The following is a 16,106-nucleotide window of genomic DNA, read 5'->3' as shown; positions in this document are numbered from 1 at the left end:
ATCACTGTGTGTTTTGGCATTGTCCGTCCATCCATTTTCTAACTTCTTCATCCAATTCAGGGTCATGGGGGAGCCAGTGGGACACCCTAGACGGGACTCCAGTACACAGTACATTGCATAGATACACATGTACACCTGGACAATTTTTCCAAAGGCTGATTGAATTACCAATAGATCTTTGGACTATGGGAGAAAACTGGAGGACCAGGAGGTACTCACAAAGGGGAGAATATACAGTACAACATACGAACGGTACAAATAGCACCTCAGGTCTGAACCCAGGGGAGCCAGTGCTATGAGACATCAATACTAACGACTGTGCCACTATACCACTTTATATAGCACTGTTTTGCAAGAAAATGAGAGATTCTGATTGGCCTACATCAAAACTGTTGGCTCAATAACTCCATGAATGTTTAACTGAGCAATAATGTCGCCCTCAATATGGATCATAGGTGTTCTTGTGTTGAAAGGATTCCTATGCACTCACATTTCCACTTCCACAATGTTTGGGTTGAACAATGAACTGTCTGTGCAGTACCACGATATCTCTACGAGTTAATAATAATAATAATAATTGCTTACACTTATATAGCGCTTTTCTGGACACTCCACTCAAAGCGCTTTACAGGTAATGGGGACTCCCCTCCACCACCACCAGTGTGTAGCATCCACCTGGATGATGCGACGGCAGCCATAGTGCGCCAGAACGCTCACCACACATCAGCTATCAGTGGGGAGGAGAGCAGAGTGATGTAGCCAATTCATAGAGGGGGATTATTAGGAGGCCATGATTGGTAAGGGCCAATTGGAAATTTGGCCAGGAGTAAATTTCCAATTGATGCTACACACTGGTGGTGGTGGTGGTGGAGGGGAGTCCCCATTACCTGTAAAGCACTTTGAGTGGAGTGTCCAGAAAAGCGCTATATAAGTGTAAGCAATTATTATTATTAACTCGTAGAGATATCGTGGTACTGCACAGACAGTTCATTGTTCAACCCAAACATTGTGGAAGTGGAAATGTGAGTGCCAGGACACCAGGGTTACACCCCTACTCTTTTCAAGAAGCGCCCTGGGATTTTTAATGACCACAGAGAGTCAGGACCTCGGTTTTACGTCTCATCCGAAGGACGGCGCCTGTTTACAGTATAGCGTCCCCATCACTATACTGGGGCATTAGGACCCACACAGACCGCAGGGTGAGCGCCCCCTGCTGGCCCCACTAACACCTCTTCCAGCAGCAACCTTAGTTTTTCCCAGGAGGTCTCCCATCCAGGTACTGACCAGGCTCACACCTGCTTAGCTTCAGTGGGTTGCCAGTTGTGAGTTGCAGGGTGATATGGCTGCTGGCAGTTGCCTTTTGTAAGATCTGTCCAGGGCCATTTTTCAGCATTTTGTATCTTAAAAACTCTACAATGATTGTCACTCTCTGCCTGGGTTGCCTGACAACCAATGACATTGTAGCTTGTCAATAAAATACTGTATTAAGTACTATTTTAATTTTTATGCAAAAATCTTAATCTAAAATGAGTGATGCAATCCCATTGTATACTTGTATACTGCTCTTCATTTCCATAATTAGTTTCTATATTGCAGACAAATACATGAACTGTACACAGTATACTGAAGATATAACATTTGCAGTCCTCTGCCATGTTGTTTCTTGTAGTTTCATTTTGATTGTTAAAGACCAGGTTGCTTGCTGGAATTATACATTTCAGCCGCCATTTCCTACATCATTATGAGTGTTTTGTTTCGTATTCTCTGGGCCACATGCTTGACTAAAAGGCAGTGAGTGATAACCTGTGGAATGACTTCATGAGGTGTGAGAGAGAAAAGCTCTGATTTCTGATGGCTTGATGAGCAATGTCTACTAAAGCCATAGTGAGTTTCATATGGAGAGAGTGTCTGTATCGAATAGCTTACTGTCCAAGATCAACAACATCCGGGATCACATTCTCTCCACTACACATACAATTTCCATACCTCCTCCTTCCTTATCCAACTTCCCTGGTTCTCACTAACCTCTCTCTTCTTGACTCCGCATCCCTCAATAAACTAGTTACACACATGAAACCCACCACATCTATTTTAGATCCCATTCCCACCACTTGATTTCAGTCCTGTTTCTCTTCTCTCTGTCCCATTGTCCTCAATATTATAATTGAATCCTTGAGCACTGGCGTTGTACCAACGGTCCTCAAAACTGCTGCAATTACCCCCGTGAAAATCTTAACCATTTTTCCCCATCTCCAACTTACCCTTTCTTGCAAACATTCTAGAAAGTACTGTCACATTTCAGTTACATAACCACTTCATAGCACATAACCTTTTCAAACCTATCCAATCTGGCTTCCATCAACTTCACAGCACAGAAACTGCCCTGGTTTTAGTTTTGTTCTACTTAATGTTTCAATAGGCTGGAGTGTGTTATTTTACTGGTAGTGTGAGAGGGCAGTAAGTTCAGACAAGATGACAGTTCTTGTCTGAACTACATGCTTTAGTCAGCTGTGGTGAATGTCCTGCTATTCTCTGTCACCTGACAAAGTGGTCCAAGACAACTTAAAAACCAGGATACTGAGGCACCTACTGTACGTCAGTCTGGAAACAGAAAGCAGATCCTCTGATATGCAAACTGGACCAGAAAGAGAGAGAGGGAAGGAAGGACATGGCCAACAGACCAAGTGACAGGCAGAACTGAGAACTCTGTGAGTTTTGAAAGTATCAGAAAGAGAGACTTTGTTTTAAAGTGGCTTAATTTCTTGGCAAAGCTTATATTGAGGCTGACAACGAAGTCTAGCTAGAATCTGAAAGACAAGCTTAGGTATAAAAGATGTGTTTATATTTGTGATTTCTGGACATTCGGTTATTTTGCCTCATGCTGTTAATAAAAGATAGTTTTACTTTACAACTGTTTTGTGTGTCTGTTTTACCTAAAACTGCCTGTAATTGTTCCTGTTTATGACATTCTAGTCCAGGGTGTATTACAGTAGAGCTCTACTTACTGTATGGTATACGTCAATGCCCCAGTTTACTCTTTAGATAAAGCAAATGTTACTTAAATCAGAAGTGGCCCTGTCTTAACCACTATGTGATCGCATAGAGAATTATATTCCCTTATTTTCCTTTGCTAAATCTTTCATTGAGGAAGGACTCCTTATATGCTAATCACATATAAGGTGTAAGAGAGAGATCCTAACAGTCAAGAGGCTAGAGAGAGACAAACGAATCTTTCCTCTTTCTATAGGAGGAGAGAAATTAAATGATGATGAAATGTCATTAAACAATAAATGAAAAAAGCTTTGGAACCCTATAGTTATAATGATTAAACACCAATATAACATACATCTAAAATATATTGTAAATATATTAAACATTGGAGAGAATTATCTTTTTTTTAAATCTGTACATTTCATTACAATACATTGTACTGTTCAGTAAAGAAGCACAAAATAGTCAAAAGTCAAAAATAAAAACAATAGAATCACATGGATGCTTATCTGACATGATTGCAGGAGGGGTTCATCAGAATTTTCAGTGTAAAAGTGTGAGATGATATGCTGACGTTAGCACAGCTGCACAAAAGCAAAGTGAAACTGAATGCAAAATAGAGTCTCGATGGATGCTGGTCAAGACCACAATATGCTTAATCCATGCTTTTTGTGTGTGGAAAGAATTTTTCGCACCTGTTACTCATTACATGTGTAACCAAACTTGAAAATCTTAGTATGTCCTTTAAAAACTACATTAACTGCAAAGATGTGATAGATAGTAATCAAAAATAGCCACTTAAAATTAATAACTAAATCTCTGTAAAGAAATGTAAAATTTACAAGGTACTGTATTTGGCTCCATGATCCAACAGTAGACAGAAATTAATATAAACACCATATGAGATTGGTATTGGTATTCTCTAAAATGAAACTAAACTTTATTTTGACGTTCTTTTACTATTAAACAAAAGTAAACCATCAACAAAATTTGGTTTTAATTACTTATACAGTATGAGTTTCATGTAGATTTTGTTTATATCCTTCTTTCACCATGAATTGGTTATGTTTTCTTTGTGGTCTGTAGAGATGTGATTTTGAAGGTTTCTTATTTCCATAATATGCTTAAAGGTAGCATTTCCTGTTTTCCTTCGCTTTGCAAAACCATTGTCTGACTACTAATGCCCTCCTTATTTGAATCCAAACTGTTTATCGGCCTCTTTACTAAAGTCTTTTGCAACCACAACAAGGCTTTTCAAATCATGAATTAAGCTGTCCTTAATGGGAATATCCCATGGCAACTGGCACAAGAGGCCTCAAAAATCAGTGAATGTTTTATTGTACGCCCAGTGGGTATTGGCACCAAACCCCTGTGGCACAAGCACAGAGGAGTATTCTTTAAAGTTTATTTTGTTTCCCTGCTATTGTGAACATGGGTATCCACAGAATCCTGTGTTCCTCAGTGTGTGTGCTTGATTGTGTATGTGTATTTGCCTGTGGGGTGCATTGTACTGAAATACTGCTAGTGTTACACTCCTCCTCAAATTGGCAGATTGATTTCCTTTCATGCACTGGGACTTCAGTGAGGGTGAGCAATAATCTAATTAGACAAGAACTCAAAGCTTATTATTTGTTGCTCAAAATCAACAACACAGCCTATGGGAAGGATCTTCCCTTGCTAAAAACTTTCCAGCTTTAATGTTTTTCAGTGTTTCCTCTGCCTGTCGTGCGGATAAGAGGTTTGGGACTGTTGAACATCACCCTAACAGAGGAATTCCAGTGATCTTCATGCTGCACGGGAGGAAGATAATACTACTTGCACCTTTTCCAAAGAAGTCAAAAACTACAAACATACAGGTACTGTACTGTGTCTTTCTCCATTTTTCAGATGAACAACATAAAAACAAGCATCTTAAACACTACTACACCCTGACAGCATACATACTTTTATAATCTGCTTAAAAAGCACATGGTACTGCATATGAGGAACAATGGATACTGTATATTGCAGAGCAGTAAATAAAATAATGAATTAGTAATTGCCAATACTTTTAAACTTGAAAAATGAGTAGACAAGCAAAATATTTTTCTTTGAGGTTACAAAATAACCCTTAATGAGACAAATAATTTTAAATAATAATTGTATTTGTAATTTATAATTGTAAATACCTTTTTAAAAAGAAACAACATTTTGTATGGTCTGTGGGATTCGGTGAAATTTTAAAATGTGGTAAAAGAATGGTATTTAAGATAAATGGCAAGAGCTTTATATAGTACATTTTTTTTAATCCAAGGTGAGTCTTATGAATAGTATATGGCATTAAATAGCACAAATACCGCATACAGTATGAATACAATGACTTATCATTATGTATTTGGAATAAAGTTTTTAAAATGATTGGAGTCAGAAAAGGCCCCAAATTCAAAACACTAAGATGATTAAATCCCTAAAAATTTTGAATACAGACCTCAATGTTCATGGAATATCTCATCTTTCTGTTGTTTATCCCAGCTAAAAATTTACTTCAGGCTGGTCTATTTGTACTATTGTTTAAGAAAGAAGGTACACTATGAAGCAGCTGCACACACGAGGACAACATTAGTTTGTTTTATGACTCATCTTAGTTCAACATATTAAGATAATATTTGTCTCTCATTAAAGTGCGGGATAGATAAAGACAATAGACAGCCTTAAAGTCAGTTATCATTCCAGAAAATTGGTGTTGTGATCTTACAATACCAGTGGTTCATTGTTTAATGTTCTTAGAGGTGGTGGTGACCATGGGACCTTCACTGTATGCCTCTTATTTGTTCTAAGAAACCAGTTCTAAACTACTTGAGCAGGGTTTTCAAACTGCTTACATTAAGAGTATTTTAAGATATCCACAGATCTGTCACATGCACTGCAGGAAGAATATCAACTTATGTCTTCAGACATGTTTGTGTCCCTCAATGTAGACTTAACAAAATGAGGAATTATTTATATCATTCAATAATACTTTATTGTCTGATTCCTCAGATTTTTTTATTCAGACAGCTACTGTATGTTTAACACACACAGAGAAACTTACAAAAAACATGCAAACAGCACACACAAAGATTGCATTCAAAATATATAATTTTACATTATATAACATACAGTAAGTATAGAAATAGATATAACATAATATTACATAAATGACATCAACCAACATTACTACACACTGGACATAGGTTTAATCACCGTAAGCCCCTATAATTGCATAACACCCCATCATTGTTAACCCATACTCAATCAATAAATTAGTTTATACTAAATAAGTAACGTTTTATTGGCAAGTGTAAAAGAGTAATGTTTAATTATATGGCCTTTGCTTAAAAGAAAGCTTCTGACCATGCTGTCATTGGGTTAGCTCTAGCAAAATCGTATCATATACTTCTTCCCATAAGCATTTCTTCAAGTGCAATTTAATCTCAGCCTTCATTGGACCTTGTAGAATATTTTATCTCAATTTGCAATATTTTGCATGCAAAAGACATAATGGCTGGAAATTGATAGCAATTTCAGAGTTGTGGATGAGGTGGAACAACTAACAGCTCTGCAGGATTGTCACAACAGCCATATCTGAAATCATGGTAGTCACATACTGTATAGTGCTCTCAATACATACAGTACTTTGGTAAGGGCTGGGTATATCTTGAGAGGGTAAGGGGTATTCTTTGCCTGGAGCCACCATTGAAGTGTTACATTCAAACCAATTGTTGACAATTTTTGCATGTATTTTTTAAAGGAACCTGATAATACTCAATCTTAAAGTTAATCATTTTAGTTTGAAGTTGCAAAATAACATGCTTCAAGATTAACAAAGAACCTAAAGAAATACATCTTAAACTTAATAAGAATCAACTTGTAATAGAGAAAACAATTATTTAAAACATCAATTTTACACATACAGTACCAGTCCTGTAATGGCTACAGATCCACTACCACTACTTAAGTATATTTAAGGTTCAATCACCTTTTTATGCACCAGATGCAATTATTCCACCTGGATAATCTTAAGAATATTGTATAATTAATACTTGTAAGCTACAGCCATACAAAACCTGGAAAATATTCTTAGGTATACCTATAGCAAGAAAAACTATTGAAGACCTATGGATAGTTTTAAAAATCTAAAAGCCTCTTTACATTTACTGTAGTTTACTCACAAATCCTGCTGTTTGTGTAACACTCACGCTTGCCGGTGCTAAAAAAGCCAATATACTGTACTTTTGCTTAAATCCTTTTATCCACTGCATCACTGGGAAAAATTAGTCCAATAAAAATATTGACATTTCTTGAGAAGTAAGTTCTTTGATTTTTAGACGAGGGATGAGAAGGTTAAATAAAAAATGTAAAGAAACTGTAAGAAACATGAGAAATAAGTATGATTAATCACAAGACCTTAGCAGTCATTCTTTTTCGAAAAATAAATTATTCATGCCGATAACTATATATAAAATAGAAAGAAATAGATAAAAGTAGCATCATGAATAGAGTTCATTTTTGCTTATCTTGTCTTTGTTCTAATGTTCTTTGTTGAAACCAAAATAACAAAAAAGATCTAAAAACTGAATGGTGTTCAGAGTTTCAAAACTTTGAAGACCCTCAATTACAGTATTGCCTCCCAATAGATTTTTTTTAGTTTCTAATAGGATTAGCTCCTTCTAAATTTTAATGAGCAATCTTTCATGAAATAAGTGCAGTGTGACTGATTCAATCCTGTTATATCCAGTGCAGAATGTTAAGTAGGACATCATATCTTTCCTGTCACAAATGTGCTGTACTTACAGTATGTTTGCTGTGACACCGAATGTAATTTTTGCATACTGTATTAATGATGCTAAGAAAATACATTATTTGACAATTAAGCAATTTAGTTCAACTAAAAAGTTCAGCGTTATTCTTATAGATGGTACAGTATGTTATGAATCCTGTGTATTACTGTATTATTAGAGCAATTTACAGTAGGTGGCGATGAAACCTGTGTTGCGAGACTTGTTAAAAGTACTTGTGAAAATTAGCCCATGGCAGAGATTAAGGAACAATAAATAGATTTATATATTTTGTAAAACTGGTTCCCTTCCTTGCAGTAGCCAAAGTTTGGTAGTTTGGCCTTTTCTGTCTGTAGGATGAGTTCCCACAGTCTCCAGCTCAATTTCTCTAAGGTTTCAATGAACACTAAGCTGCTTCAGCTCCATGTGATGGCCATAGTTAACTGACTGCTCAAGGAAGTATTCTTGAGAATTAGAGTCTTCCCGGGATCAGCCATGTGTTCTCTAAAAATAGATTATTTTAAAACCATGATGCACACTGCAGATGTTGTGCATTTAGGAGCTTAAAGAACCATCTGGAAGCAGGTAGTACTTCCCTAATGATGAAAATCCTGTATGGGGGGGGGTGCCAGTCCCTAATTCTTCTGTCTCTGTGTATTGTCTTCGGGAGTTTAAAAACATTTAAAGTTTTGTTAAAATGCTCAATGAGACCATCCAGTTGAGAATGGTACACTGAACTATGTAACTGATGAATTTTAAGAAACAGACACAATTTCTTTGGAGCATCCTTCCGAAAAACTATACATTCTATATAATTATGGTTTAAAACTAATTTTATTCAGGTCTAATTTTGTCTTTCCTGATATGATTAAATGAGGTTTCTGTATAGTACCTACAGTACGTTTCTACTGATGACATCCTTAAAACATTTTTAAAGCTTACACAGTTCAAAGATGTATTCATAATGCAGAGTGAACAGGATTAAAAATGACAGTCCCGTTTTTAAATCAAATCCTTTGTACATCATTTATTGCATTTAAACTGTCTGTAGGTATTAAATCCAGACATATATTATATAAACTCTTGGGATTTGACAGAATGTTTCTGTGCCTTTGCAGCTCATGCCTACGTTTGATGTGACAGCCGAAGCCTGAAGGACAAACAGTGAATGTGGGGGTTTGGAAAACGGCCCTGAGAACTCTAGGAGTATTGTTCATTTCCGGCAGTGCAGACACAACCTAGGTGACAGGCAAAACGCATTGCCATGGGAAAGACTGGGCAGAGCACTGTGGAAATCAGTTCTCCCACTGAAGTCAAGCAGGCCATACCATTTGAGGCACTGCATCCCGTACCTTCCAACAATGCCAACCAAGGACTCCCTGACCGGGGCACCTGGAAGGGCAGATTTGACTTCCTGCTGTCCTGTGTGGGGTATGCTATTGGACTAGGCAATGTCTGGAGGTTTCCGTACTTATGCGGCAAAAATGGTGGAGGTGAGAGTAATGACAAACTTACTAATACGGTGCATGAAAATATTGCTTAGAATGCTTTGTGATTGTTTGTATACAGGATACAGTATGGCATGATAAAGCCAATAGGTAATGGAATATCTTGAAAAAGAATGGAAAATTCGTATGTTTAGGGAATCTAATCCAAATGCTGTAACAATAGTTCAAGTCACAAAAGGGTTTTTAAGATAGAATTTGTGTATTGAAGTGTTATTAGACACACATTTTATACATTTACTTATAGTAATGAAAAGAAAAATAAAGAATAAAAAATAAAGAAAATGCATTTTATTTACAGGAATTATGATATTTGATTAATATACATTAAGATAAAATAAATATTATATATATTATATTTACATCTCTTTATATTTTATGATGAAGTTTATATTGAAATCTTTCCAGGATGTATTATGCTACGGCTGTGCATTTCCCTACCATTTGCTGCATTCATTCCATATGTGGACTGAAAAAACAAGAAACCAAAGACAGAATAAAAGAGAAAATACGCTATGTCTCTCATCCACCTGATGCAGTATTTCTCTATACTGTATGTGGATCATGCTCCAAACAGCAAGCAAGGAAGAGAAAACAAGAGAACAGAAGATAAGAAATATGAATCTTTCCCCTGGCTTCTCCATAAGCTTGGCACCAAGGAAAGGTCTTTTACTCTGAAGTTCTTATCAAGCACACTGTTGTCTTTCACCATGCTTCTGCATATGGCAATACATTCACTCAGCACACAGCAAGACAGTAAGACCCCTGGTGCCACTACTACCACCCCGGGTCCATTAATTCGACCTTCTTCCCATGTTTGTTTCTTCATTCAAAATTCTTTCTCAGTCTGTATCTGTTTATCTCTATTCAGCCACACCAGGAATTCACAATTAGCCAGCACTTTCCTTCACAATGCAATTGTCACACTTACTATACTTGTTAAACCACAGGATGAAATTATCATGCCAGCTCTTCTGCATCTTCAGAATCTTACTCAGTTGCAAAGATCTTATACTTCCAGCCTCATGAGAAGCTTGACTACATTCAGCTGTATATTTCCACCTTCCTGTCAGTTTTCTGCAAAAGCCACTTCTGTTCCTGCTTTGTCACCTCAACTATGCTATGCTAATTATACCCCACAACCAGGGCCGGCTCGTCCATATAGGAGAACGAGGCAATTGCCTAGAGCAGCATTTGAGCAAGGGCGGCCAAATGTACTGCAACAGACTTGGGCTCTTGGGCTTGTGCTCCTGCCCCAGTTCGTCCCTCACCGCATGGGCTCGAACCCGGGTCTCCAGTGTAGCTCACAGGGAACTTGCTGGCTAAGCTAAAGGAGACCTCCTTTAGCCCAGGTGCCCAGCTTCCCTGCTACTGTATGTGCAGGGGAGGGCTGTGTCGTCACCAAGCTGCGACCGCCTCACACAACCTGTATGTCGGCCGTTCGCTACTGTACCATTTTAAAGTATTCTGCGACCTATTAGAAACTTGACCGCAGAGCACGTTATCCTACAAGCTCTCTCTAATCACTCTAAATGACCGAGGAATGTATCAGTCCTAACTTGGGCCGCCCACCCCCGAGCCTGTGGCACTGGTGCCAATTTCGATCAACTGGAGAGATTTTTCGTGTGGACAGCGAAGTGCAGCATGTCAAAATGACCAAAACTGTCCGGCTGCGAATACAAAAAGAGAAGACTGTCAAAAGAGCAGGCACACCAAAAACAGAAAGACTCATTCTTAAAATACATTGCCTCAGAATCAGACTCAGTTAGCTCTGTTACAAGCAACTGTGGATGTAGAGGGTTCTGCTTCCAAGGATAGAATTAGCGGCAACTGCGTCTCAACCAAAACAGAGACTCACCAGCCGCTAACATTACAAGCTGAGGAAAATCTGAATGATCCCAGTAAGTGGTCGACAACAAGTAACCAAGGACTTCGAGACATTTTGATACAGAGGGGACTGCATCAATTCAAAAGAATCGATTTTCCCAGGGACAGTAAGCACAGAAAATGTTCCACGTGTAATTATAGTTGGACTTTAGTAAATGGGGAGAAACTGGTGAGGCCATGGCTCATTTATTCAGTTAGCAAGGATGTTACATTTTGCGTTTGTTGTAAACTTTTTGGTGAAAGTGAGAGAAAATCAGCTCTTGCAAAAGACGGTGTCAAAGACTGGGAAAATCTTGAGTGCCTATGAAAAGTCGAATGAGCATATAGAATGCTTTCATAAATGGAAAGAGCTGACACAAGGTTGGCGTCTCAAAACACTGTAGATGCGCAAAATCAATAGAAAGTATTAGCCGAGACAATGCATTGGCAACAAGTGTTGTGACGTTTGGTTAGCCTTATAAGAGTAATGGCCATGCAAAATATAGCATTCCGTCGTAGCACAGACAGACTGATTGAGCATGATAATGGAAATTTCCTGAAACTTATAGAGACGATTGGCCTTTTTGATAATGTTATGGCTGAACACATTAGGAAAATAACTTCTAAAGAAACGCATGTTCACTACTGGGGTAAAGGAATTCAAAATGAAATCATAGCAATGCTACTGTAGCATTCCAGATTAAGCACAAAACTCTTACGATGCTCAATAATTTTAGATTGCACGCCAGACGAGAGTAGAATCTGACAGACGACAATGATCGTGCACTTTTTTAAAACACAGAAAAGCAGCGTGAAGATTAGAGAGCATTTCTAGGAATTCAGAGCTTACAGATTCTACGAGAGCCAGCATGACGGACATTATGATCAAGAAACTTTGCGAGTTGGTGATTGATATTATGGACACGAGAGGTTGGCTGAAAATTGACAGCAATTTTGACCAATTAGATCAGCTTTTTTGAAGCGGGCAGATTCAAAATTCGATTGCAATAGCCAATACATTTCAGTTTCCTCCAGGACTTTAGATGAGTCAGGCTAGCCTTTTGTGGATATACAGCTGCTCTTACAAAGGCTTACGGAGGCTCCAAAGAAGGTACAAACATGGGATATATTATTTTTTTGCTGGTTTTTGCGGTCATGTTTTGCTGGCTTATTGATTACTTATTGATACACATGTGCTGAAGTGTGTCTTCCGATAAATACGTTTTATTGCAATCGATTGCCGTGGTGCTTTTCAGTTCTGAAAACAGTTTTGTGAAGCTATTTTCGATTGATATAAGGTGTTCTGTAATGGTTTTGTGGTGGTGTTTGTTAAACACGATGAAATGAGACGCGCGTCCCAATGCAAATAATAGACTACCCCGGCCCCGAGGCCGGAGTAGTGGGAATGGGCGGCACAATTGTGTTTCACCTAGAGTGGCAGAATAGCCCCGTCCACAACCGATCTTTTATTTCATATCTTCTCAAATTTGCATCTTCAGTGTCATGAAGAAAAACTTCAGCTGAAGCATTCATTTCTAAAAGATTGTAAGGATTATCTGTCTTCTTATTATGTGGTTCGTTCTCTCCAAAGACTCTCTCCAGTTTTTTACAGATGCAGTGACTTTCATTGGCTTTGGAGGCTAACATTGAGGCCAGTGGTTCACAGTACCTTATCCATCTGAGTTTGCCTACATCTCTCTTTCTAATTATTCATCTGCTTTTCAAACTGTTTCCAAATGTTGTAGCTGCTTCTTCTGGGGGCCACAGTTGAAAACAAATCAGTTCTTATCCATTGATGAGATCATCTTCTCAGTTTATCATGAAATTCATCCATTGTCTTAAATGGCTTTCTCTTATAAATCAAGTTCTAATTTTTGCAGTGCTTTTCAACAGTGTTGCTGATTTTCATTCATACTTCCATTTTCAGAAGTTTAAGAACTATCCCTGGCTTCTAACCCTGTCCAATTCCATATTATTCAGATATCAAAATCCTCAAACCACTCTTTTTATCTCTAATTCCAGCAGGCTCTAAATACTATTCTAGTATTTAGTTACGCTGGAGTTACACCTTGCACCCCCAATTCCTACTGGACCACCTGGAAATGTTTTCATTGTTTTTACCTCTCCTCTAATCTAAAGGTTTACTTATTTTGATATAGCCAATCTTGTCCTTCATCTTCATTGCTGTGATATCGGGATCCTGTGACCAATAGTAATAATAAACTTTATTTGATATAGCACCTTTAAAGGTTTTGACAATATGCTGCACATGTGGGTCGAATGTTAAGCCAGAATCTAATATTACCCCAAGGTTTTTCAATTTAACCTAAAGCTCAAGTACAGAACCATCTACAGATAGGGTTACAGGATTGGCTTTACGAAGTTGATGGGGGGTGCCAATAAGCATGACTTCAGTCTTGTCACAGTTAAGATGTGAAAATCCAATATATCCATCAGGATGTTATTTTCTTCCTTCATCCACTTGCAGAGTTGCTATCCCTGCTTTTTGATGCAAGGCTGCTAGAACCATCCTGCACCATTGCTGACCTATTAAAGAGAACAGAACACAATTCACAAACCTAGTCTGGTCAACTGGTCGCCAGCTGGTAAAACTTACAGAGCATGGGGGGGAGTGAAACAGGACATTCTAGAGTGAAGAGAATAGCTAAATGGTCATTTCAGTTCAGTGCTGTTTCACTGACGTTGTAAGCCTTTGAATTTTCAAACAGTGTTTTGTTCGCCTCTCATTTGCTCTGCATACCAGTCCATTAAGAGCCAGCACCAATCACTGTGCCACATGTGATAGTCCAATATTTTGACTGTATGAGCCTCCTGTTCTGTCGCTGTGACATTTGGCACACTCCTACTGTTTAACCACTGTTATTATTGGACCAAGGACACTGTTCCAAAGAACTGTCACAAATAATTAATTTTAAAAAGATAAAAATTTCCTCTTTAACGCATCCTTACATTTGCCAACACAACTGTATCCATGATTCCTTGATATTCCTGCTTTCCCGCATACTAAAGACACTACATTCATTAGCTGTATAGCGATAATAAAGATAGACATTAATCTTCATTATTAATAAATTACACTTTTATTCATCAACATGTATGAGTAAACTTCATTATGAATAATTGTGAAAACCAAAATGAAAAATGAAAAGCAATTTTAGTTAAATATTAAATTATTTTCAAGCAACAAATGCATAAGTTCATTTGTTCAGATGATACAGTATTATTAACAGGAACATTCTAAAGTGATCCAATGTTCCGCTTAGTATGCTCCTTTGTTGTTTAAACCAGTTATTCTCAAACTGTTTGGACCAAGTACCACCCCTGTTCAAACCAAAGCATCCAAGTACAGTACCACCTGCAAATCATCTTCTCATAGGAACCCCAGAAATTCTCAATGACCAACATGAGCGCGCGTGCGCACATACACTCACATACGCATACAGTATAATAAATATTATAGTAATAAACTTTTTTTGATATAGCACTTTTAAAGGTGGCTTCTCAAAGCAAAAAAAAAAAACAGGAACAAACAACAATTAAAAATAAACAATAAAAAAGCACTATTTCAGTGAGAGTGGTGAATCTGTTTGGTCGAGCAAAGCAGATGTGAATTTGTTTTTTGAGCCTTGATACAATTCACAACAGAGTCTAACAGATATTAAATCGTCAGGCATTTTCTTGATGGCAAAGGTCTCGTGGTGGATGTTGCAATGCGTCCATTAATTTCTGGAGCAACCTCTCTAATTCGTGCAACTACACTGCTGTGTCGGCTTCTCATTGCTTTAGCACTGTCTGTACAAACTCTGACCCATTTTATCCAGTCGATGCCATTCTCTTCGATAAATTCATTCAGAAGTTGAAATATATGCTCTCCTGTAGTTCCTGTTGGTAGCAGCTTACAGAACAGAAAGTCCTCATGGGACGTACCCTAAAACACGTATCGAACGTAAACGAGCAAATTGGGGGAAAAAACGATGACATCTACAGACTCATCTAATTGCAGTGAAAAGTATCTGCTCATCTTAACGCACTCTATCAGCGTACTTTTGATATAATCCACCATATCAATAATTCTATAAGTGGCTGTGGCTTTCGGAGGGGGCAGCAGGTTGTCTTGTTTCTCGTACACGTATAGTGTAGAAATTAACAACCCAGGACGACGATGTGACACTTGAACAAACACTTTTTTTCACCTGTAACTCCGAACCCGTTAGCTCCTACATTCACTATGACCTGTGACCCTGAGTAACCGTTATTCCCGCTCAGGCCTCCACCAATCAACATGCAGTTTCACTGCTGACGCACACAAATATTACATCCCCCTTCTTTTAAATTGAGTTAATGACTAACACAAGAATAACTACCTCTTGTAGTCCTAATGAGCTTCTTTGCAAAAATTTGGTTAAGCAATGCTTACTGCGCTCTTCACTTAATATCAGGATCTTAACGCTATAAAAACAAACAACTCTTTACAATAATCTAACATTGCTATCACTCAGCTACTTGCTGACATCAGTATATTTCAACTCCTATGTAATGACTTAAAACCTTTCAACAACAACCACCAAAACTTTTCATAATATATCAGTATGTTTGCATTACAATTTTTTGTTATTATGATTAGGGCAGCGATCCGCCTACACCCTTTACATTTATAGGTCCAGTACGATCCTGGGCTTCACCATGCGTCCGGATTTAGTGCGGTAATAGGCGGAGCGTCTGTGTACTGGGGGTTGCACTGCTCATCACAGTCAGAGCTTGTGTCAGTGTGCGCATTGTGTATTTCTTTTGCGCTGAGCAGATGGCGACGGTTTCTTCTGTACACCCGACCTTCTGCAGTACGCACATAATATGATCTCTCAGTTTTGGCTGGCTGAATGACGACTGCTGGCTTCCATCGGTCAGTTTCCTGGATGCGGATAATGTC

At 38.1% G+C, this 16,106-nt stretch overlaps 1 protein-coding gene across 4 annotated transcripts in view; it reads left to right on the top strand.

Moving 5' to 3' along the window:
• The first annotated feature begins 4,480 nt into the window (after positions 1–4,480).
• LOC102683526 (sodium- and chloride-dependent GABA transporter 1-like) overlaps positions 4,481–16,106 on the top strand; it is a 36,348-nt gene continuing 24,722 nt past the window's right edge. Inside the window, exons 1-3 of one of the 4 annotated variants that reach the window (XM_015353253.2) lie at positions 4,481–4,578; positions 4,684–4,847; positions 8,906–9,280. In XM_015353253.2, coding sequence (XP_015208739.1) covers positions 9,052–9,280 — 229 coding nt within the window. In that variant the 5' untranslated portion in view covers positions 4,481–4,578; positions 4,684–4,847; positions 8,906–9,051. Of the gene's footprint in view, positions 4,848–8,905; positions 9,281–16,106 lie in introns of all 4 variants that reach the window. The other 3 variants (XM_015353254.2, XM_015353255.2, XM_006633789.3) reach the window with 3 other exon arrangements.

Source organism: Lepisosteus oculatus, chromosome 7 (assembly GCF_040954835.1).
Source record: "Lepisosteus oculatus isolate fLepOcu1 chromosome 7, fLepOcu1.hap2, whole genome shotgun sequence".
Taxonomy (NCBI): domain Eukaryota; kingdom Metazoa; phylum Chordata; class Actinopteri; order Semionotiformes; family Lepisosteidae; genus Lepisosteus; species Lepisosteus oculatus.
This window is presented reverse-complemented; position numbering and strand designations above follow the sequence as displayed.